General features: G+C 42.6%; 1 protein-coding gene across 2 annotated transcripts in view; it reads right to left on the reverse strand.

The window, feature by feature from the left end:
* The window catches only part of ociad1 (OCIA domain containing 1), a 47,016-nt gene that overhangs the window by 14,413 nt on the left and 6,674 nt on the right, over positions 1 to 25,929 (reverse strand). For both annotated transcript variants that reach the window (XM_070870093.1, XM_070870088.1), the window contains exons 2-5: positions 8,420 to 8,504; positions 5,715 to 5,768; positions 5,582 to 5,629; positions 876 to 1,005 (exon numbers count right to left, since the gene is read on the reverse strand). In XM_070870093.1, coding sequence (XP_070726194.1) covers positions 876 to 1,005; positions 5,582 to 5,629; positions 5,715 to 5,768; positions 8,420 to 8,504 — 317 coding nt within the window. The remainder of the gene's footprint in view (positions 1 to 875; positions 1,006 to 5,581; positions 5,630 to 5,714; positions 5,769 to 8,419; positions 8,505 to 25,929) is intronic.

The following is a 25,929-nucleotide window of genomic DNA, read 5'->3' on the forward strand; positions in this document are numbered from 1 at the left end:
CATCTTAATATTCACAAATCCAAATCAGTTCAGCACACAGACATTTAATTCCAAGATTATGCTTAAATTCGCCACTAATCCTTTCTTGATTACTGCAGTAAAACCTATGAATGAGGAGGAGGGAGAGTCGCCAGTTTAACCCACCATCTTACAAAATCATTTTTATAACCACTTCATCTCATTTCTATTTTTACAATTGGATCTCCATGGTCAAGTTGTGCTCTAGCAGGCTATACTTTCAACTCATATCTACATTTTTGGCTAAAATTAGCAAGTGGAAGGGAATGACCTCCAAAAACCACTATGTGCTCATATTCATCATGAAACAATATTCATATCCATCAGAAAACTATCAAGGTAGTGATTAGAAAAGCTGAGTTTTATGCTGCAGTGGTGCATGTTTCAAGAGCAGTGTGAGATAGTAGTACAAAGTTATACTGTTCACTTCCACGGCTTGCTAGTATTAGAAGTTCCAGCATCTCAGAGATTATAAGATATCTATTTTCATAGCTATGAAGTTATAGGATTATCATGCTTTCATTCTAATTAGCATGAACTGAAAAGTCAATCATTATTACAGCAATGTTTTCATTTGTGTCCGGTTGAAGACACTTGCTGCTGTCAGAAATGGCAAGCATTTCATTAGGTTTTTGAGACTAGAATGTTTTTCTCCAAGAACAAAGAAGTTTCCTTACATCACTTTACATTCTGAGAACATTGAATTGCAAGTTATAAACACTAATATACATTCTAGCTTTTTCAGAAGAGAGTAATTGCAGACAATTATTTTTCTAAAATACACATACAAAAAGTTTTTTGACGAAATAATTAATTGAATGAAAAATACTGGAAATCATGAAATAATGGCAACTGACTGATGCGGTAATGTTCTACGTCCTTGCCGTAGAGCATCTCCAAGTGGCGAATTCTCCAGTTTCATGAACTTCTCTTGGCATGTCTTCATATAGGAAATCTTTCCTACCAGGTAACCACAACCAGCAGCAACTGGGAAGGAAATGCAGTAAAATAATTCTTACAAGGATTTCTAAACATTAGTTTCTCAATTCCCAGCTTCCTTCCCACCCAAAATGAGACTAGTATTTCAAATATTTAATCTACATTACGGCTAGCAATGCAAGATACCAGATATTTCTGCATGTGGTCTTAATATCCCTCCTTGGCCAATTCACAAGTAAGGGTCCTTGAATGGTGCAGTATAGCTGTTGAGTTGCCCCGATCACTGTTCCAGGAGTGGTCATTCCGCAGACAGAGCTCAGAAGGATAGCAAGTGGGTGGCCATCCGGCAGGGTAGGAAGTGGCAGGCAGTGTAGGAATCCTCCTGAACTGTGGAACTCTCAAACTGGTTTTCAGTACGGGCGACGACAGCTCGGGGTAGTGCAGTCTAGAGCACATCCACAGCACGTGGGGCAAATGATTGCACAGCAAAGTGTACAAATGCAGTTGTCATAGAGAATTTGATAGTAAGATGATAGACAGGTATTTCTGTAACCACCAAATTGAGTCTTGCATGGTGCGTTGCCTCCCTGGTGCCAGGGTGCAGAACATTTTGCGGGGAGAAGGGGAATAGCTAGAAGTTCTGGCACATGTTGGAACCAACGACATAGGTAGGAAAAGGTTTAAGGTCCTTCAGGCAGAGTTTCAGGAGCTAAGGAGGAAGTTCAAGAGCAGGACCTCAAAAGGAGTAAATCCCTGAATTACTTCCAGTGCCACCTGATACTGAGTATAGGAGCAGTAAGATAAGACAGATAAATGTGCGGCTGAAGAAATGGTACATGAAGGAGTGCTTCAGATTCCTGGGGGATTGGGACCAGTTCTGGGGCAGGAGTGACCTGTACAAGATGGACGGGTTGCACCTCAACAGGGTAGGACCAATTTCCTCGCAAGGATGTTAACTAGTGCTGTGAGGAGGGGCACCAGGATAAGGCATTTGATAGGAGATAAAGGTTGCACAGAGAACTGGGACAGATACATAGCATTAGAATAAAGAGTAGCTCACATATAGGGGGGATCAGACTGGGAAAAATGCGTGGCACACTAAGGTTATGAGTGGCTGTGCATAAATGCAAGGAATGTGGTAAATAAGGGGAGCTGCAGGCATAACTAGCCATTTGGGATTATGACAAAGTGGCAATAACGGAGATCTGGCTCAAACAAGGAGAGTAATGGCCACTTCATATGCCTGGCTACAAGGTATTCAGAAAACATAGGGAAGAGAAAAAAAAAGAGGGTAGCAGTATTGATTAAAGATGCTGTTACGGTATGAGAAAGGGGTGGTGGACTTGAGAATTCAAAGACAGAATCTATTTGGTTAGAATTAGAGAAACTATTATGCTGCTGGGTGCATACAATAAGCCAATAAATAGTGTGAAGGAGATAGAGGGGCAAATTTGCAGGCAAATTGTAGAAAGATGCAAGAATTTTAGAGTGGTGACAATGGGAGACTTCAATTATCCTAATATAGACTGGGAAAATAAGTGTAAAAGGCAAAAAGGGAGGAATTTGTGAAATGTGTACAAGAGAACTTTCTTGATCTATATGTTTGGATCTAGATGGGGGAATGATGAGGCAAGTGGAGCATGTTTCAGTGGGGGAGCATTTGGGAAAGTGATCACAATATCATTAGATTTAGAGTCGTTATGGAAAAGGAAAAGGAAAAATCAAATGTGAAAATACTCAACGGGAGGAGAGCTAATTTCAGTGAGTTGAAGAGGGATCTGATCCAGGTGGATTGGAATCAAAGATTATCAGGTACAGCAGTAAATGAGCAATGGAAGGCCTTCAGAGAGGAGATAGTTTGGATACAAACTGGACATATTCTCACAAGGGGAAAAGGAAAGGTATCCAAAACTAGAGCTTCCTGAATGCCTAAAGATTAAAATGAAACAGGAAAAGGAGGCTCATGCTCATAATTCAGCAGAGTGGCTGGCTGTATTTAAAGTAGATAAGTCACCAGGATCAGATGGGATCCGAGTGAAATAAAGGTGGAAACTGCAGATGTACTGGCCATAATCTTCCAATCTTCTGCTGGTGTCAGAGGACTGGAGAAATGCAAATGTTAAAACCCTTGTTCAAAAAAGGGTGTCAGGATTAACCCAGCAACTGCAAGCCAGTCAGCTTCAACTTGGTAGTGGGGAAGCTTTTAGAAATGATAATTCAGGACACAAATGTCACTTGGACAAGTATGGGTTAATTAAGGAAAGCCAACACAGATTTGTTAAAGGCAAATCGTGTTTATCTAACTTGATTGAGTTTTTTGATGAGGTATCAGAGAGGGTAGATGAGGTTAACGTAGTTGATGTGGTGCACATGGACGACCAAAAAGTGTTTGATAAAGTGCCACATGATAGGCTTGCGAGCAAAATTGAAGACGACAGATTAAAAGGGACAGTGGCAGCATGGATACCAAATTGGCTAAGGGACAGGAAACAGAATAGCGGTGAACGGTTGTTTTTTGGACTGGAGGAAGGTGTACAGTGGTGTTCCCCAGGGGTCGCTACCAGGACCATTGCTTTTCTTGACATATATTAATGACTTAAGACTTTGGTGTAGAGGGCACAATTTCAAAATTTACAGATGACACAAAACTTGGAAGTATAGTGAACGGTGAGGAGGATAGTGATAGACTTCAAGAAGACATAGACAGACAGGTGGAATTGTATCCTTTAATTTATATTGCCTCTCCTTGTTCTTCCTACCAAAATGTATCGCTTCGCACTTTTCTGCATTAAATTTCATCTGCGAAGTGATACATTTTGGTAGGAAGAACGAGGTATGTGTTAATAAATAAAAGCCAGCACAGATTTGTTGAGGGAAAATCACATGAGTAAGTTGATTAAGTTCTTTGATGAAGTAACGGAGAGGGTTGATGAGGGTAATGAGGTTGATGTTGTGCATATGGACTTTCAAAAGGTGTTTGATAAAGTACCACATAATAGACTTATTGGCAAAATTAAAGCCCTTGAGATTAAAGGAACAGTGGCAGCTTGGACACAAAATTGGCTAAGGGACAGAAAGCAGAGAGTAGAGGTGAATGATTGTGTGGAGGTGAATAACTGTCTTTCAGACTGGAGGGAAGTATTGAGTGGTGTACGCCCGAGGTCAATGTTGGGACCACTGCTCTTTTTGATATATATTAATGACTTAGACATAATATAAAAGTTTGGAAATGACACAAAACTCAGAAATGTAGTAAACAGTGAGGAGGATAGTAACAGATTTCAGGAGGACATAGACAGACTGGTGAAATGGGCAGACACATGTCAGCTTAAATTAAACACAGAAGTGTGAAGGGATACATTTTGATAGGAAGAACAAGGAGAGGTAATGTAAACTAAATGGTACAATTTTAAAGGGGGTGCAGGCACAGAGACACCTGGGGGTGTACGTATACCAATCTTTGAAGGAGGCAGGATAAGTTGAGAAAGTTGTTAAAAATACATACAAGACCCTTGGCTTTATAAATAGAGGCAGTGTACAAGAGCAAGGAAGTTATGGTAAACATTTATAAATCGTTGGTTAAGCTTCAGCTGGAGTATAGTGGTTAATTCTGGGCACCACACTTTATGAAGTATGACAAAGCCTTAGAGAGGGTGCAGATGAGATTTATTGGAACAATACCAGGGATGAAAGACTTCAGTTACATGGAGAGACGAGAGAAACTGGAATTGTTCTCCTTGGAGCAGAGAAGGTTAAGGGAAGATTTGATAGAGGTGCTAAAAAATCAACAGTTTTGATAGAAGGATAGGTAAGCAGGGGACACAGATTAAAATAATTGGCAAAAGAACCAGAGCAAAAAAAAAAAATAATGCTGCAAGTTATAATGATCTGGAATGTGCTGTCTGAGAGTGCTGGAAGCTGATTTACTAATAACTTTCAAAAAGGAATTGGATAAATATTTCAAGGGAAGAAATTTGCAGTATATGGGTAAAGAATATGGGTAAAGAGCAGGGGAGTGGGACTAATTGGATAGCTTTTTCAAAGAGCCAGCACAGGCACGATAGGCTGAATGGCCTCCTTCTGTGCTGTTTCAATCTATGCTAATACTTTTTGATTGGCCACATATTGAACCCCTTTTTAATCACTTCCTTTAACATGGTTTAGTGTTACTCCAATTATGAAGGAAGACAAATTGTATCTGGACTACCTGCACTGCTCTATTATTTAGAAAGTACGAGGTGGAGGAATTCTTCCAACAGCCGACTCACGGCGAGTTTGTTGACCCTCACTGGGCTGAGGTTAAGCTAATTATTGAAGAGGAGTGGGAGCTTTTCTTTGCAGCAAGTTCATACCTAATTTGGGAGTGCTTGATCCAGACATTAAATCAAAAAAATCCAGACCCAATCCAGACATCCCTTCTTTTGATAGTGAAAATGCACCTCACGTGCAGAAATTTAAAAAAAGTATTTAAATTTTTTTACATCACTCCATCAGGAAAACATTGCTTCCACCAGAGAGCAAGGAAAATTCCTCGACAACCAGGGAACTTAGAAGTTCAACAAGGTGCATTAACTTCAAGTTGGTTTCTCTGTTGTTTAACAAAATGAATACTGACTTCACTTACATGCGACTTTAGGTATGGATCCAAATCGAATTGAAGTAGAAAGAATTCCTAAATAGGAAGTACAGAGACGACATCAATTCATTATGAATACAATAATTTTAATCAGAAAATTGTTAATTACTTCAAAAGTTACCTCTCGAGATTAGGACTTGTGTTACCAGCATGCTCATCCCAGAAAAAGGCAGTGCTGTAAAGAACATTCAAACAAAAAACCTGAATTACTGTACTGTTGAATAGTGACTCTGAAAAGTTACAGCTCTACCTAGTGATTCAAAAAAACTGTAATAAAATTATAAAGATATTTCTACAGCAAGTAGGTGAGTCAATTTGTTAAAGCAGTGATTTCACCTCATACTTGGGATTGAATCCTGGAGAGACAGGTGCTAGAAAAGGTTTCTTCTGTAGGAAGGCTTTTAAAGTGAATAGTTTTGGATGATCAGTATCTGTTCACATCAGACCCGAGTACAGACATAGATCACTGTGATGACAATTTGACACTAACATTTTTCTTTCTAAATCATTAGAAAACAATGGGAATGATTACAACATACTAATCTCTGAGGTATTCCAATGTTATAAATTACAGAGTTTCACTTCTTGTTGAGAACTGGAATCTGAACCTTAAAATGGGATTACATTCTTGTTCTAGTAGTATCCTAGTCTGAAAAAAATATATATTGAAGTTCCAGTGGTAACTTGAAATGAAAAATCAACAATATTGTAGTAAGAATGATATAAAAAGAAAAGGAAGCACTTTACAGCCAATTGTAAGCTAAATTGTAGCCACTGTTGTAATGTAGGGAAATGTGGTAGCCAATTTACATACAGCAAGGTTCCATAAACAACATGACCAGATAATCTATTTTAGTGATGTTGGCTGAGTGATAAATATTGGCCAAGACACCAGGAGAACTCCCCTGGCATGGGACTTTTACATCCATCCGAGAGGACGGATTTGGATTAGGTTTAACATCTCATCAGAATAATGGAACCTTTAACAGTGCAGCATTCCCTCAGTATGGCACTGCAGTGTCAGTCTGAATCATGTGCTCACAATTCTGGAGTGGGGTTTGAACCCATGACCTTCTAACTCAAAGGCGACAGTGCTACCACTGAGCCAAGGTTGACACCTGTCCTCTGGAACCCTCTAAAATAGAAACTCTATTGCAATTGCTAGAGTTAGACATGGGTTTACTACTATTTGCAAATTTAACTTTTATCAGTTCCTATTAATTGGAACATAAAATATTACACAATTCCCAATTCAATGGGGGGTGGGGGAAGAAAAAGAGCAAAGTAGATGAAAGATAAATACATCAAGTTGGGCAGAGTTCATTACAGTTTACAGGAATTTAAACTGGGGACTGTAAAATAAAAACTTGCTCCAGCTGCCAGACAACATTGAAAATATTACATAAGAACCTAAGAATTAGGAACAGGAGTAGGCCATCTAGCCCCTCGAGCCTGCTCTGCGCCACTCAACAAGATCATGGCTGATCTGGCCGGGGACTCAGCTCCACTTACCCGCCCGCTCCCCATAACCCTTAATTTCCTTATTGGTTAAAAATCTATCTATCTGTGATTTGAATACATTCAATGAGCTAGCCTCAACTGCTTCCTTGGGCAGAGAATTCCACAGATTCACAACCCTCTGGGAGAAGAAATTCCTTCTCAACTCGGTTTTAAATTGGCTCCCCCGTATTTTGAGGCTGTGCCCCCTAGTTCTAGTCTCCCCGACCAGTGGAAACAACCTCTCTGCCTCTATCTTGTCTATCCCTTTCATGATTTTAAATGTTTCTATAAGATCACCCCTCATCTTTCTGAACTCCAACGAGTAAAGACCCAGTCTACTCAATCTATCATCATAAGGTAACCCCCTCATCTCCGGAATCAGCCTAGTGAATCGTCTCTGTACCCCCTCCAAAGCTAGTATATCCTTCCTTAAGTAAGGTGACCAAAACTGCACGCAGTACTCCAGGTGCGGCCTCACCAATACCCTGTACAGTTGCAGCAGGACCTCCCTGTTTTTGTACTCCATCCCTCTCGCAATGAAGGCCAACATTGCATTCGCCTTCCTGATTACCTGCTGCACCTGGAAACTAACTTTTTGGGATTCATGCACAAGGACCCCCAGGTCCCTCTGCACCGCAGCATGTTGTAATTTCTCCCCATTCAAATAATATTCCCTTTTACTGTTTCCCCCCCCCCCCCCCCCACCCAAGGTGGATGACCTCACATTTTCCGACATTGTATTCCATCTGCCAAACTTTAGCCCATTCGCTTAACCTATCTAAATCTCTTTGCAGCCTCTCTGTGTCCTCTACACAACCCGCTTTCCCACTAATTTGTGTCATCTGCAAATTTAGTTTCACTACACTCTAATTAGCAGTAAAAATAAACATACGGCATCATGTACAATTATTGCTAAAGCATAATGAACATTCAGTATTGGTACTTTTAACTACTTATTAAAATTATTTGGGTTAACGAACTATAGCACATGTACCACCATGTAAGCAGGAGAAAAAGGGTGAATATGCATTATTACTGCATAATGAGTCATAACTTGCAAATCCTAAACAGAGTTTCTCAACTGGTCACAGAGGAATACATCCCAGAGCAAAATTCAGTACACCTTGAAATTTTTAATTAAAAAGATTAATTTTGGAAAATAAAACGTTACTATGTGGCGTGAATTCCCTCAAGAAAAAGGATATCTAAACTTGCTGCTGCTTATAAACCAATAATAAAATTAAATTTCTACTGATTGAAATAACATTTTAAATGTCAACTCACTGAATGCAAGTGAATAGCAATTGAGCAAGAATTTATACATACATCTATAATAGAAACTCTCGTGATTGCATTCCCTGAAGACTCTTTTTTCTTCTTGTGTAGGAATGTACGACGTACCAATTGGACTCTGTAGAATGACAAGAGATGGGATTCATTCTTCATGTATTCAGAAAATAAATTTATAGTAAAATTTAAACTGCACATGGCCAGCTCTTTAGCTTAGTTGATAAATGCACTGCCTGGTGTGAAACTGAGCCATTCAGATCACAGAGGTCCCAATTTCTGATCTGTGCACCCGCCGATATTATTAGAAATGTGAGGTTTTTCATTACTGGCTCCCTGTAAACAGGCTTGAGAGAGGGAGTCTAACATGATTCAGTTATAGATATGGAACCCAGTTATTTTTAAATAAGGTTGTTAGTTATGAATTTCTAACAAGCCTTCCAACAGATCAAGCGCTCTAAAAGCGAGCAAACTGAGAACCATCCTTTGAGTACAATAAATTGAAATCTTCACAGAAAAGTAGGTAAATGTAACTAGCTTCTGCAGCTTGTAAAGGAGACAGGAAGTCATCTATATAGAAGTTGTTCAGCGTTTAGTTTACAACTTTTTATTTTTCCTTTCAAGGAGAGACAGACAAAATCTCTATTGTTACTTTTTCATTTGTTCATTTTAATACATTTGCATAATAGTTTAAAACTAGAACAATGTCTGATGTGAATTTCAATTGTTTATTGAGGATCTGAGGTAGATCCTATGGAGGCATAATTCCAGTAGCTTAAAAATAATTAACAGGGAGAAATTGCAGCAAAATATGACAGTTCATGGAATTGTGACATGACTCCAAAGAGACAAGTCATCTGAGGTGAGCAGTTTGTTTGCATATTAGAACAGATCATCATTTGAAAGGAATGCATTGGGATATGATTGAAAGGACTTGTACCCAAGGAGGGGTGAGCCTCATGTGTGGAAGTTATTCTGACAGCTATTATATAAATAGAAACTAATGTGTGGAAACCATGAATTAAGCACCTGATTGATAACACATCTTGGCTCATGATCAGTCAACCTGTGTACGACTCCCCTCCCAGTATTTTGCATTTATTTACATTTTTCTACATATAAATTATAGACAAGATTCCACCTCTTAAAAGGACATTTTTCTTCTCTTTTCAGCTTGTATTAGTTTGCCTCTCCTCTATTCATAGCACTACTGGATTATAGCACTGCTTTAAAAGTACTCTAATTCGAAAGTGACCAAGTAAATGCCCATTACTAACCCATTCATTTAGGTATAGAGCAGGGGTTATAAACGTACGACAGTTTAATTCGGCCCAAGGTATTTTGTGCTGAGTGTCCTGAAATGGGCAGCACCCTCCACCTACTCATATGTGCAATGTATTATCATGTGGTTTTGTATGAGCATGCTCAGTTCGCTCTAGCCTAATAAACAGGCACATGTACCGACAACTCATTGTCACTGTCCCTCAGTTGTTCTACCCAAATGGGCGACTGAGATGGGATCCCAAAACCATTTTTAGGAATCATGGAAGGATGGTTTTCATTCTGAGTGGACAAGTTTAAAGTGAATGTGTGACACAAACTAAATTTTTGCGATGTTTTACCGTTTATGCTCATCCAGAGTCGCCTGTGCTTCGCCTTTGCATGTATGCATATGCAGCAACAGTGGATTGATTCACACACGGAGATAGGTAGTGTGCTGAGTCACTGTTCGACAGGATTGGGACAATCATGGCCATGCCTACTGGATTCATCGGAAGCTTCGGCATACGTGACCGAGCTCACGAACCACAGTTCTTACATTGAGCGAATGAAGATTTTTTACTCCATCCCCTTGCAATAAAGGCCAACATTCCATTTGCCTTCCTGATTATAGTATACTTGGATTTTCAGAAGGCATTTGATAAGATGCCACACAAGAAGTTATTAAACACAATTAGGGCTCATGGGATTGGGTGTAATATACTAGCATGGACTAAGGATTGGTTAATGGACAGAAACGAGAGAGTAGGAATCAACGGGTCATTTTCAGGTTGGCAGGCTGTAACTAGTGGGGTACCACAAGGATCAGTGCTTGGGCGTCAGCTATTTACAATCTATATCAATGATTTGGATGAGGTGACCAAATGTAATATATCCAAGTTTTCTGATGATACAAAGCTAGGTGGGAATGTAAGATGTGAGGAGAATGCAAAGAGGCTGCAAGGGGAATATAGACAGGTTAAGCGAGTGGGCAAGAACATGGTAAATGGAATATAATGTGGAGAAATGTGAAGTTATCCACTTTGGTAGGAAAAACAGAAATGCAAAGTACTTTTTTAAATGGCAAGAGATTGGGAAATGTGGGTGTTCAGAGGGACCTGGGTGTTCTTGTACATGAATCGCTGAAAGTAATATGTAGGTACAGCAAGCAATTAGGAAAGCAAATAGTATGTTGGCCTTTATTACAAAAGAATTTGAGTATAAGAGTAAAGACGTCTTACTGCAATTATATAGGGCCTTGGTGAGATCACACCTGGAGTATTGTGTACAGTTTTGGTCTCCTTACCCAAGGAAGGGTATACTTGCCATAGATGGAGAGCAATGAAGGTTCACCAGACTGATTTCTGGGTTGGGGGTGGGGGGGGGGGGGATTGTCCTATGAGGAGAGATTGAGTAGACCAGGCCTAAATTCTCTAGAGCTAAGAAAAATGAGGTGATGTCATTGAAACATACAAAATTTTTATTGGGTTTGGCAGGGAGGATGTTTCCCCTGGCTGGGGAGTCTAGAACCAGTATTCAGTTTTAGAATATGGGATCAGCCGTTTTGGACTGTGGTGAGGAGAAATTTCTTCATTCAGGGGTGGTGAACCTTTGGAATTCTCTGCCCGAGGGTTGTGGACGCTCAGTCGCTGAGTATATTCAAGGCGGAGATCGATAGATTTTTGGATATTAAGGGAATCAGGGCATAGTGCAGGAAAGTGGAGTTGAGGTAGAAGATCAGCCTCAACTGAATGGCCTATTCCTGCTCCTATTTCTTATGTTCTTACAAGTCGCTCTTCACAATATTGGGGCTCAAATCTTCCATCCCTGCAATGGCTGCATCAAGAATGCAAAATTGGGCAGTATTGTTGTCGCAATATGATTACATGATTGAATATTGCACTTCAAATCAAAACGAATTCAAATTGGAGGGTATGACATGGTAGCCATTACTGAGACATGGCTGCAAGACGGTCAGGATTGGGAACTAAATATACCAGGTTATAAAGTCTACAGGAAAGATAGGGAAAATAGCAGAGGGGGAGCCTTAGATATCAAGGATGACATCATTTCAATGATGAGAGAGGATTTAAAGAGAGGTAAGCAGCCAGTGGAAACCTTGGGCTGGATTTTCGTTTTCGCTCATTTCCGGGAGCAACTTGCAGCGAAATCAAAATTTTAGGGCTGGGTTGGCGTTAGCTCCAGAGCACGTATCTTTCGCCAAACGAAAGTTCACGATGGGAGTTAGCACTAACTCCGGTGTTGCACCACAGAATGTGTGTGCCGGAGCCGAACGTTCCGACACTAAAAAAAAAAATCGTCCGTTCTGCACATGCACAAATTTTTTCTTCTTCCCGTGCATCTGCTCTGCTGTCCGATCGCAAGCGCTAATGCAGGGTGCGGCCGCGTGCATGCGAAGTACACCCGGGGCTGAATCAGCCATTTTAGAATTAGATTTTGATCATGGAGGTGGAGGATAGCAGACAGCGTGCCAGGCGATTTACTCAAGAAGCCAACAAAACTCTTGTGGGGACTGTGGAGAGACGATGGCAAGAATTATATTGGAGGGGTGAATCTGGACCCCTGCAAGCCATTTTTAATAGAATATGGAGGGAAATCGCTGAGGAGGTCTCTGCCTCAGACACAGTGGCCAAGACTGGGAAACAGTGCCGAAAAAAGTTTAATGACCTTTCGAGGGTCATTAGAGTACAATTTTTATTGATGCACTCCTTTATTACTTCAATTATAAATCTGACACACTATTTGTTCTCATGCTGATGCTGTCTCTCAGCACTCTGTGGGTTGCCTCCTAAAATGAATGACACATAGGTAGGCCTAGTTTGGCACCCTATTTGCCATGAATGATCTTTACACATTATTAAGATTGCTTTCTCATAAGATGTCTCCGCACTTCAATGTCCTCCTGATGAACCACATGCAACTTCTAAGACCATTAAACAAAGGACTGTATTATATTCAGACAGTATGGCTGTGTGTGCCACAAAAGCAGGTGGAACCCTCTTGTATTTTCATCTTTGCAGGCAAAGAAATCCCATAACTGGCGCGAATAGGTGAGGACAGGTGGCGGTCCGCCTCAGACCCTGCCAATTACCGACCTCGAGGAGCGAGTGGCAGGCCTCATCGGCATCTCAGGTCGGTCTACTGCCACGAGGTGTGCTGACTCCTGCTTGGATACCAAGAGCATGTCCTGCACACTTCCTGGGCTGGGGCAATGTGATGCAGTGTCTCTGGACTAGGGTTGGGGCAATGTGATGCAGTGTCTCTGGACTAGGGTTGGGGACAATGTGATGCAGTATCTCTGGACTACATATAATGGAGTAGTGGCGGTCCTTCAAATGAGCCTGTGCTATGTGACCTTCCTCATGTCACCCTGGCCCCTCCCTTGCTGCTAACCACTTGTCTGTTGCTTTCAACTTCCAGATGATCAATCACAGGCACAGCATCCCTCAAGGGACCAGCCACAGCCGAAGCATCCCTCAGATCAACCCTCCACGTCAGGCCATCATGTGGAGGAGGAGGAGGAAGAGGAAGAGATCACCCACTCTGGGGCAGATGCACTCTACCCCTCTATTTCCAATGGCAAACAGCTCGTTTGAGGATGATGATGTGACTTTATCGGGATTTATTTCCGAGGCTCCTGGGACTAGTGGTGTGCAGCAACGCAATTCTGGGGTCGAATCCCGTATGCCATCTCTCCGGAGGGTGAGTCAGCAAAGTCGGTCAGACGCGGAACTGGACATGGTGGGACTGTCCAGGGAGAGCATCCACCTCACCCGTCAGTTCCTGGATGTCTTAGGTAGGATTCCAGCGACCATCGAGAATCTCACTGCGACCATTATGGAGGTAGGGTCGCAGATTGTCGGTGCGAACCGTGAAACCTGCGAGGCCATCAGTGCCCACACGAGGCAGGTGGCCTCCATCAGTGACACTGGAGTCCCGGAGAGTGTGGCGCGAAGCCTTTCCGAATATGGTGCATCACAGGCACAAGCTTTGCTTCAGCTTGGGCAGGTGATGCAATCCATAACCCCTTCCGCCATACTCTCTGCTTTCCCCACTGGCACACGCAGACCCACACCACCTGTGACTTTTGACACCGACGAAGAGGCTCGCCAGTCAGAAGCCAGGCCTTCCACGCCAAGAGCTGGTTCTGTGTTTCCCCAGGCACATCTCCAATGTCTCTCCCCCAATACAGCAGCGCTTGGCAACTTTGCTGCATGCCATCGTGGTGCCACTTTGGGTAGGAGCAGCAGGCAAGGGAGGGCGATAAAGGGTGGGGGGCGGGGGGAGAAAAGCCGGTAAAGAGACAGTGGGGCAGGGGTTGCTGCATTATGCTCTGCATTCTGTTATAATGTTGCTGTTGATTAATCAGACTGCTGGATGCAGATTTGTTATTTTATTAAAGTTTCAAAATTAAGTTTAAAAAGTTATAAAAGTTTACAATGTTTGATAAATTCTTTTGTTCACCTTAACCATTCCTGTGTCGTTTCTCATTTGCAGAATAAGTGGGGGAATAGTCAACATGGTGGAATAGAGCGGTCAGGCAACGGTCAAACGTGCCATTCACTCTTCAAGCAAAGTGTTGAATTATGAGCTGCTGACGTAAGGCTTTTGCAGCTGCGAAATTTCCACAATGCCTCTCCCGTGGCTGTGGTGGGGGTGGCATGGGTTCCTCGTCAGGCTCCTCTCCCCCTTCTCCTGAGGTGGTCCTGCAATCCCCATTGGCAAATTCTGTCCCCTCATGATGGCTAAGTTCTGTAGCATGCAGCACACCACAATGAACTCAGAGACCTGCTGAGGGGAGTATTGCAGGCAGCCTCCAGAGTGGTCCAGGCATCGGAAGCGCTGCTTGAACACTCCAATTGTCTGTTCGATGATGTTGCGAGTGGCTGCATGGCTCTCATTATAGCGATGCTCAGCTTCTGACTGAGGGTTCCGGAGGGGGGCATCATGAGCCAGGTGGCGAGGCCGTAACCTTTGTCCCCCAGCTTCCAGCTTTGGCCTTGTGGTTGACGCTGGCACATGCGTGAGACATTGGACATTGGATATTGGACATTGACTGCCATGATGCGCTGAGTATGGTCGCAGACGATCTGTACATTCATGGAGTAGAAATCCTTTCGGTTTCGGTAAACCTCTGCATTCTGTAAAGGTGCCCGCAGGGCGATGTGCGTACAGTCAAGGGCACCCTAAACCTTGGGGAAGCCAGCAAATTGTCCAACACCTACAGCCCTCTCATTTTGGGTCTCCTTGGTCATTGGGAAGTTTATGAAGTCCATCCTGCGTGCGTACAGTGCAGTAGTCACCTGGCGAATGCAGCAGTATGTAGCGTGCTGCTAGATAGAGCATATGTCCTCTGTTGATGCCTGAAAGGAGCGGGAGGCATAGAAGGCAAGTGCTGCAATCACTTTCACCTTGATGAAGTCCTGTTGCGGCTGGTAGACTATAGGTCTGCCTGTATGAGCTGGCATATCTCTATGAGCACCTCTTTTCAGAAACACAGCCTTCTAATGCCTGTGCCTCAGAGCTGGAGATAGGAGCACTGTTCCCTGTAATCTCGTGGGAGGTAAGGCATCCTCCCCATACGTCTGCGACCTCTTCGATTACGTTGAAAAGGATTATCAATAAGCTTCCTTCCAGCTCGTGCCATATAAGTATAGCAGCCAGGATTAATGGCTGACATAGTATGGCCTCCATCTTTTAAAATGTCCTTTAAAACAAACTATAAACTCAAACTTCACAATGAAAAATATGCAGTAATGCAGCGTACTTCTCCCAATGCTTTTTAATCACTCAGAACTTCGACTTTCTCCTCCGTTTCCAAGATGGCACCATTAGCACCTTGTGCGCCCGTGGTGCGACTAATTTTTGCTGGCAGGATCCCGGGTGGACGCTAAATTGGGTGATGTGCTCGAAAGTTCCACCCGGGGCACTAGCGCAGCGATGCACGATGAATTACGTCATCCAAAAGTTGAAAACAGCACCGCCGCAAAACCATTGCCGAAAATTACGCCCGGGTGCAAAATCTTGTACACCTCATTGCACACCCAAAAAAATCGTTTTTGCGCCCCGCCCAGGCACTAAACGGGGCGCAAATGTGCTGAAAATCTAGCCGTTTATGGATTGAATTAAGAAATAGGAAAGGATCTAAGACTGTAGTGGGAGTTGTGTATCTGCCCCCAGCCAGCAGCTCTAAAGTGCTAGATTGTATAAATTAGACAAGCTTGTAGCAAAGGCATTGTGGTGTTAATGGGGGAGTTTAACTTTCATTTAGATTGGGAAAAGCAGACTAGCACCTGTCAGAAAGGTAGTGAATTTCTTGAGTGTATTCGGGATAGTTTTAGAAACATAGAAAATAGGTGCAGGAGTAAGCCATTCGGCCCTTCGAGTCTGCACCACTATTCAATGAGTTCATGGCTGAACATGCAACTTCAGTACCCCATTCCTGCTTTCTCGCCATACCCCTTGATCCCCCTTATAGTAAGGACTACATCTAACTCCTTTTTGAATATATTTAGTGAATTGGCCTCAACAACTTTCTGTGGTAGAGAATTCCACAGGTTCACCACTCTCTGGGTGAAGAAGTTTCTCCTCATCTCGGTTCTAAATGGCTTACCCCTTATCCTTAGACTGTGACCCCTGGTTCTGGACTTCCCCAACATTGGGAACATTCTTCCTGCATCTAACCTGTCTAAACCCGTCAGAATTTTAAACGTTTCTATGAGATCCCCTCTCATTCTTCTGAACTCCAGTGAATACAAGCCCAGTTGATCCAGTCTTTCTTGATATGTCAGTCCCGCCATCGCGAAAATCAGTCTGGTGAACCTTCGCTGCACTCCCTCAATAGTAAGAATGTCCTTCCTCAAGTTTGGAGACCAAAACTGTACACAATACTCCAGGTGTGGCCTCACCAAGGCCCTGTACAACTGTAGTAACACCTCCCTGCCCCTGTACTCAAATCCCCTCGCTATGAAGGTTAACATGCCATTTGCTTTCTTAATTGCCTGCTGTACCTGCATGCCAACTTTCAATGACTGATGTACCATGACACCCAGGTCTCGTTGCACCCCCCCCTTTTCCTAATCTGTCACCATTCAGATAATAGTCTGTCTCTCTGTTTTTACCACCAAAGTGGATAACCTCACATTTATTCACATTATACTTCATCTGCCATGCATTTGCCCACTCACCTAACCTATCCAAGTCACTCTGCAGCCTCATAGCATCCTCCTCGCAGCTCACACTGCCACCCAACTTAGTGTCATCCGCAAATTTGGAGATACTACATTTAATCCCCTCGTCTAAATCATTAATGTAGTGTAAACAGCTGAGGCCCCAGCACAGAACCTTGCGGTACCCCACTAGTCACTGCCTGCCATTCTGAAAAGTACCCATTTTCTACAACAATATGTCCTAGAGGCAACAAGGGGGCATGCCATTTTAGATTTACTAATGAGTAATCAGCCAGATTTAGTTCACAGCCTAACTGTGCGTGAACATTTTTCCAACATTTTTCAATGCAGCGTTTGAAAGAGAGAAACGCAAAACAGCTACCAAGATTCTGGATTTAGATAAGGCCGACTTCAATGGGATGAGGCAGAGACTGTCCACAGTAAACTGGAAAATCTGTTAAGGGCAAAATGACAGATGATCAGTGGGAGACGTTTAAAAACGAATGTAATGTGATACAGAACCAGTTTATACCTCCGAGGAGCAAGAGCTCTACTTGCCCCAAAAAAGCCATGGACAACTAAAGAGGTAAGGGACAGGATATAATTAAAGGAAAGGGCATACAAAAGTGCAAAAAATAGAACAGATCCTGGGAATGGGAAAGATAGAAAGAATAGCAAAGGGTCACAAAGCAGATAGTAAGAGCTACAAAAAAGGAGTATGAAAAGAAACTTGCAAGGGATATCAAAATCAACACAAAATAATTTTTACAGTTACATTAGGAAAAAGAGGGTGGCAGGAGCAATGTTGACCCCTTAAAAACTGAAAGTCAATAACAAAGGGGAAATGACAGACATGTTGAATAATTACTTTGCGTCAGTAGTTACAGTAGAAGAAAATTTTCAGTGAGTCAGAGGGAGCCAGTATGGATTTGTGAAAGGTAGGTCATGCCTGACAAACCTGATTTAATTTTTTTGAAGAGGTGACTGAAGTAGTGGACTGGGGAATGTCTATGGATGTTATTTATATGGACTTCCAGAAAGCATTAAAGTCCCACATAAGGTAGAAGCCCATGGAATTGAGGGCAAATTATTTACCTGGTTAGGAAATTGGCTGAGCCGCAACAGACAGAGAGTAGGGATAATGGGTAGGTACTCAAATTGACATGATGTGACGAGTGGTGTCCCGCAGGGATTGGTGCCCCGCAGGGATTGGTGCCTCAACTAATCACAATATTTATTAACGACATAACATGAGATGGCATATAAAGTCATTTATCGAAATTTGCCGATAACACAAAGATAGGCGGTATTGTAGATGAAAGCATAAAATTACAAAGATATTTTTAGATTGGCCTAGAAATTGCGTTCAGAGGCTTCCTGTGGTCAGATGCCTCCGACTGAATTTTTTTTTACGAAAGTACTTGGTGGTCCCGGAGGAACGTAGACTTGTGCTCCGAGGCCTCCATTCGCAGTCCAGCCTAGGCATAGGCAGTCCCTCGGAATTGAGTAAGACTTGCTTCCACTCCTGAAGTGAGTTCTTTGGTGGCTGTACAGTCCAATACGAGATCCACAGACTCTGTCACAGGTGGGACTGATAGTCGTTGAGGGAAGGGGTGGGTGGGATTGGTTTGCCGCACGCACTTTCCGCTGCCTGCGCTTGATTTCTACATGCTCTCGATGTTGAGACTCGAGGTGCTCAGCGCCCTCTCGGATGCATTTCCTCCACTTAGGGCGGTCTTGGACCAGGGACTCCCAGGTGTCAGTGGGGATATCGCACTTTATCAGGGAGGCTTTGAGGGTGTCCGTGTAGCGTTTCTGCTGCCCACCTTGCCGTGAAGGAACTCAGAGTAGAGCACTTGCTTTGGAAGTCTCGTGTCTGGTATGTGAACTATGTGGCCTGCCCAGCGGAGCTGATCGAATGTGGTCAGTGCTTCAATGCTGGGGATGTTAGCCTGAATGAGGACGCTGATGTTGGTGCGCCTGTCCTTCCAGGGGATTTGTAGGATCTTGCGGAGAAATAGTTGGTGATATTTCTCTAGCAACTTGGTGTCTACTGTACACGTACAGGGGCCCACGTATTCCACTAGCGTATGTGCAGCCTGGGATCACGTCGGCCGGACCAACCAATTAAAATGGGAGTATCCCCATTCATAGTAATGCTGATCTCCATTTGTATGGAGATCACTATTTCCATGAATGGGGATACCCCAAAAACACAAACATTTAAAATAAAGAAGAAAAACACTTCGCACACTTAAAATTAATTGAAATTGAATTTAATTAAATGTTTGACAAAAAAATGTTTTAAATTTCTTTTAAAATATGTTTTAATAGGGGTAAAAATAAACTTACCTTAATGGACAAGGTTTTTAATATAAAAATTGCTAAAATTTTATTTTTCTATCTTTAAAACTTTTACATTGGTAAAAGTAGGCCACACGCCTGCTTTTTACCAGGCTTAAGAGTTTGAAGGACATTCGCTAGGCAGGAATTGGGCAAATAGCCCAAATCTCTGCCCGCAAATGTCCTTCTTGTGGGGATGCGTTGGAACCCATAACCTGGATAGAACAGGGTACTTTCTAAATGGTGAGAAGCTAAAAACAGTGGATGTCCAAAGAAACTTGGGGGTTCAGATACATAGATCATTAAAATGTCATGAACAGGTACAGAAAATAATCAAAAAGGCGAATGGAATGCCGGGCTTTATACCTAGAGAACCAGAGTACAAGGTGGTAGAAGTTATGCTGCAGCTGTGCAAAACCCTGGAAGACCACACCTGGAGTACTGTGAGCAATTCTGAGCACCACACCTTAAGGAGGATTATATTGACCTTGGAGGGAGTGCTGCGGAGGTTTACCAGAATGATACCTGGGCTACAAAGGTTAAATTACGAGGAGCGATTACACAAATTAGGGTTGTATTCTCTACAATTTAGAAGGTTAAGGGGTGATCTAATCAAAGTTTTCAGGATATTAAGGGGAACAGATAGGGTAAAGAGAAAGAAACTATTTCCGCTTGTTGGCGAGTCTAGGACGAGGGGCATAGCCTAAAAATTAGAACCAGAACTTTCCGGAGTGAAATTAGGAAACACTTCTACACACAAAGGGCGATAGAAGTTTGGAACTCTCTTCTGCAAATGGCAATTGATACTAGATCAATTATTAATTTTAAAATCGGTGATTGATAGCTTTTTGTTAACCAAATGTATTAAAGGATATGGGCCAAAGGCTGATATATGGAGTTAGATCACAGATCATCCATGATCTCATTGAATGGTGGAACAGGCTCGAGGGGCTGAATGGCCCACTCCTGTTCCTATGTTCCCAATCGCAGATGCCTTGCCCAGGTTGTCACACGAAGACTTGTGTTGGGAGTGAAGGTGCAATCTTCACACAGGTGCAGTTGACTTAAGACTTTCTTGTAACTGCAACGGAGATTGTAGATGAGACTCAAAAGGGCTCAGTACTGAAAAGAGTGTATGAAGACACCTTGAATGGATGGACTGATCAGTGTATGGACACAGAATTGAAACCATTCCATAACCGTACTGAATTGTCTTGTGGGCAAGGTTGTATCAAGTGGGGAAACAGAGTGGTGGTAGCTGCTACTTTGAGATAGAATTCTGGCTGAACTTCAGACTGAACATCCAGGGATCATCAGTATTAAATCAAGGACGCAACTGCTGTCAACGAACCGAGGTAGTTGCCCATGCACAGTTACGGTGTTTTTTGTTTGTTGTCGCTGAAATTCCAAAAGGTGAGGAATAAAGAAGCTGATTTAGAGAATTCTGTTAGAGCCATTAATTTTAAATAAAATTCAAACAGGTTTTATTTTTAAAAGTTGTTGTTTGTCCTTCAAGACAGCATTTCATAAACTGGGAAAGTCACCAGTAACATTAACCCAACCAAGTACGATTAATGAAACTTTAGCAGTGAGGTGCTTCAGCATTTCAGATCCTCCATCTGTTGTGATGAGTGTTATTTTTTAAATTTGGGACCGGCAGCTCCGGTTCGTTGGCAGGAGTCACTCTCTTAAATCAATTGCAAGAAGCTTTCTTTACTGGCCCGGATTGGACAGTGATCTTGAATTACTTGCCAGCAAACGCAGCGTTTGCCAAAATTGCAGAAACAAACTGTTATGTATCTGTAAAGCATGCACTCCCATGTTCCGCCACCAGGGAGTGCATCTCCTGAAGTCCCATGGGATCCCAGCATCCCTTGGGAGCACTGTATATAAGCCAGCCCCCAAGGCCTGTTCCTCACTCTGTAGTGTCTTAATAAAGACTGAGGTCACTGTTACTTTAACCTCCCTGTGTGCAGTCTCATCTGTGGTCGGAACACAATACAAACCACCCAAAACTCCACTAAAACTCTGATCATGGCCAAGTAGACTGTTTCAGAGTACATGTGGACTTCTGTGAGAAAGCAAATAATTATTTCCTGGGACAGGTACAACATCCTTAATCTGGAATTCCAAAAACCGAAATTGTCCGAAAACCAGACATTTCGCGCATCACAGAAGGAGTCGTCCGGAATCCGTAAATCTTGTCCGAAAACCGGACGTTAAAACGGCACATTACAGACCTGTGATCGGTCCGAGCCTTTTGGAATGACCCACGACCCCGACCCACGCGTGACCCAGCCTAACCCACCTAACCCACGTACTCCCCTCGACTAGGCCACATCTGACCTGACTCAAGCACTGCGTTGCTTTTTCCAATGTAAAGGTATTGTGAATTGGTGTTGTTTGCCATTACAACCATGTCAAAAAGGCCAACAGATACCCCAATGGGTGATACAGGTAGTGCAAAGAAACATAATTCATTGTCAATTGCCAAAAATGGAGTTACTCTAGAGATTAGATCGAGGTGCTTCAGAGAGAAGACTGAGTGAGAATTATAAATGTTGGAATCGCCACCATCCATGATATAAAAAACCCCAGAAAGAACAGATCATGACGTTTTATGCAGAAAGTGACGTTCAGAAACAAAAGAGTAAGAGAAAAGCTATGCATAAGCCTAAAAGTGATGAGTTGGATCGAGTAATGATGGAGTGGTGGCGACAGAGAAGTGAAAAGGTTCCTTTATCTGGCCCAATGGTGATGCAACAAGCCAAGATATTCCACGCAGAACTGGAGATTGAAACGCCATGCGACTACTCTTCAGGTTGGCTAACCAAATTTAAAAGGCGTCATGGCATCAGGCAATTGAAATTGTGTGGTGAAAAAGCCTCAGCAGATCATGAGGCAACTGAAAGTTATATAAATGAGTTTGTTAAACTAATTGCTGATGAAAACCTTTTGACTGAACAAATCTATAATGCCGACGAGTCAACACTGTTTTGGCGCTATATACCAAGAAAGACATTAGCAACAGAAGAATCGCAGCCAGGTGTAAAAGACACCAAAGATAGATTGACTGTGCTTGCTTGTGCAAATGCGGCTGGGACACATAAGTATAAGTTTATGGTCATTGGGAAAAGCCAGCATCCAAGATGTTTCAAGGGCGTTAGAGTATTCCCAGTGCAGTATTATGCTAATAAGAGTGCATGGGTAACCAGGGTAATCTTTCTGAACTGGTTTGAGAAGTATTTTGTTCCGCAGGCGCATGCTCATTGTAGGGCAGCTGGCCTTGAAGAAAACTGCTAAATATTCTTGCTGCTAGACAATTGCTCAGCACATTCTGATGCTGAACTTCTAGTAAAAGATAATGTCCATGGAATCTATTTACCTCCCAAGGTAACATCACTGGTACAGCCAATCGACCAAGGAATTTTGAGATCAAATGAAGTGTCTCTACAAAAACGAATTCATGAGGTGTTTGCTTAATGCTGTGAACAGAGGCATGGGGATAACAGCGTTCTCAAAAAGGTTTCTCTGTGAAGGATGCCATATGAGCAGCTGCGGATGCATGGAATGAGGTAACTAGAGACACCTTGACTAATGTTTGGCATAACCTCTGGCCAGCAACTGTGTTTAGTCAAGATGACGATGCTGCTGATGATTTAAGGTTTTCATGTGTCCAGAGAAAAGAAATTGATTGCTGAACTTTTAGAATACGCAAAAGGGCTGACTTGTGAAGCTACGCTAGAATTGAATGAAGACGATGTCACAGAAGTCATGGACATAGACAATGATGCTCCCGTTGTGCATGCAGTGACAGATGAAGAAATTGTGGGCATGGTTTTGCATCCAGAGGAAAAGGATGAAAGCAGTGAGGATGACGATGCTGATGTTGATAATCAAGTGGAAAAAGTGTCCATCAACAATTAATTCATGACACAGATTGATAACTTTAACATCCTTGAGCAACGAAACTTCATAAGTGAAGAGGAAATAATGCAGGTATATAAAATACGGGAAAAAAAAAAAATCAAACAAAGGTCCAAATTACTTAAACAATTAACATTAGTCAATATGTTTAAGTGGGTATTGCAGCGGAGTGCCCAAAACCTACAAGTACACCAGCAATTTCCTTTGAAAATCCTATTGCTGGCCCATCTTCAGCCCCAGACATCATAGCTGAGCCCTCTACCCCAAGCTCTCCCTCAAGCACAACTTCCAGCCAATTGTAATCTGTATCTATTTCTGTGCAGTTTACTTCGGAAGTGGATCACAGGAAGATTATTCTTTATACATTACAGGGTACCTGTATTCCGTTTCATTCCTGTACTGTTTACCAAATAAAAACCTTTATTTATTCTATTTTATGTTTTGAGTACATTCCTTTTCATATTTTAAGTACATTTTAAGTACATACCTTTTCAAATATAAATCTGGAAAAATACAAAAACTTGCCTAGCCCTGATCCCAAGTTGCCGGATTTTCTCCGAAATCTGGAAAAACCCCAAATCATCCCCAAGGTTGCTGGATTCGGGACGTCAGATTGTCTCCGAAATCCAGAAAAACCCAAAATCGTCCCAGAGGTTGCTGGATTCGCGATGTTGGATTATCTCAAATCCAGAAATCGTCCACGAGGTTGCGAGATTCAGGATGTCTGATTTCTTCTCCGAAATCCAGAAGAACCTGAAAACCGGAAAGGCCTCGGTCCCGAGGTTGCCGGATTCGGGGCGTTGTACCTCCACTTGTAGATAGTCACTCAAACTGGTTTGAAGTGAAACACATGGATTCAAATACTAAAACTGAACGTACCATAGATGAATTGAGGTCTATCTTTGCATGTCACGGCTTACCTGAAGAGCTTGTTGCTGACAATGGCCCTCTACTCAGTTCCAAGAATTCGTGAAATGGAACGGTATCAAACACATTCTCGTTCCACCGCATCATCTAGCTTTAAATTGAGCAGCCGAAAGGACAGTCAGAATAGTGAAAGAAGCTCTCAAAAAGCAAATGTTGCTGGGTTTTTCGGGACTCAGCATGAAGTAATGTTTGGAAAATTTCTTGAAGTACAGAACTACTCCGCACACTACAATTGAACATACCACAGCATAACTCTGGAGAATACGATTGAGCCTTATTCAAATTATTTTGGCCTCAAGAGTTGAGCAGAAACAGTTGAGTCAGAAAGGGCATTATGACACCAATCAGAAAGAATGCAGTTTCAAACAAGACGAGTGCGTTCATGTTCTCAGCTGACAAGTTGGGTTCACACAAGTGGGATGTAGGAACCATAGTAGAGGTTGGTGTAACTAAGTGATATTTGATTGAAATTGGTGACAATATCCAAAGTGCTCATGTAGATCAAATGATCTCTGCTAGAGACGAGCCAAGACATGATCGTGAACCACTTGATCATGAACTCATACATAAGTTTGACTCAGTTCAGACTTCAGTAACTGAAGTACCAGGTTCAAACAAGTCCGAGATGGAAACAGGATGATCTTCGAGTTCGGAACCAAGACAAAACAGACGAAAAATTGATTCAACACCCAAACCTTCTGTAAGGAAATCAGGAAGGCTCCGCAAACCTGTTAACAATCTGGATTTGTAGTTCATTTAAAATACAAGCCTTTGTCGTGCAATACTTTGAAAAATAAGAGCACAGTTTTATTATATTGAGAAAAGAATACTTACATTTAAAAAAAAAGGGGGGGAAAGCAGTGAAATGTATGATGATGTGGTTTTGCACAGAAACATAGAAATTTGCAGTATAGGAGGCCATTTCGGCCCTTGGTCAGCAGCCCTGAAGGTTACATATAAACCTATGAACAATGGCAGACAGGTAAAGAGCATCCGACCCAACCAGTCCGCCCCACACACAACTGCGATACTCCATGTATCGCAACATTTTACACTCCATCCCACCTGGAGCCACACAATTTCCTGGGAGAGGCAAAAACCAGATAAAAACCCAGGCCAATTGAGGAAAGAAAATCTGGGAAAATTCCTCTCCAACCCATCCATGCGATCGAAACTAGTCCAGGAGATTATTCTAGCCATATTAGATTCCATGATGTACTTACCATCGTATCTACACCAGCCAACAGGTTATTCAGTCTAATCCCAGCTCTATGTCCATAACCCTGCAGGTTACAGCACCTCAAATGCACATCTAAGCACCTTTTAAATGTGGTGAGGGTTTCTGCCTCCACCACCACCCTCCCAGGCAGCGTGTTCCAGACCCCCACAACCCTCTGCGTGAAGAAGCCCCCCCTCAAATCCCCTCTAAACTTTCCACCAACCACCTTAAACCTATGCCCCCTCGTAACTGACCCCTCCACCAAGGGACATAGGCCCTTGCTATCCACTATATCTAGGCCCCTCAACATTTTATACACCTCAATGAGATCTCCCCTCACCCTCCTCTGTTCCAAGGAGAACAAACCCAGCCTATCCAATCTGTCCTCATAACTAAGATACTCCATTCCAGGCAGCATCCTCGTAAATCTCTTCTGCACCCTCTCCAATGCAATCACGTCCTTCCTATAATACGGCAACCAGAACTGCACGCAGTACCCCTGCTGTGGCCTAACCAGAATATTATACAATTTAAGCACTACCTCCCTGTTCTTGTATTCTATGCGTCAGCCAATAAAGGCAAGCATTCTGTATGCCTTCTTAACCACCGTATCCACCTGGCCTGGTACTTTCAGGGTTCTGTGGACAAGCACGCCAAGGTCCCTTTGTTCATCTACACTTCTA

Source organism: Pristiophorus japonicus, chromosome 2 (assembly GCF_044704955.1).
Source record: "Pristiophorus japonicus isolate sPriJap1 chromosome 2, sPriJap1.hap1, whole genome shotgun sequence".
NCBI lineage: Eukaryota > Metazoa > Chordata > Chondrichthyes > Pristiophoridae > Pristiophorus > Pristiophorus japonicus.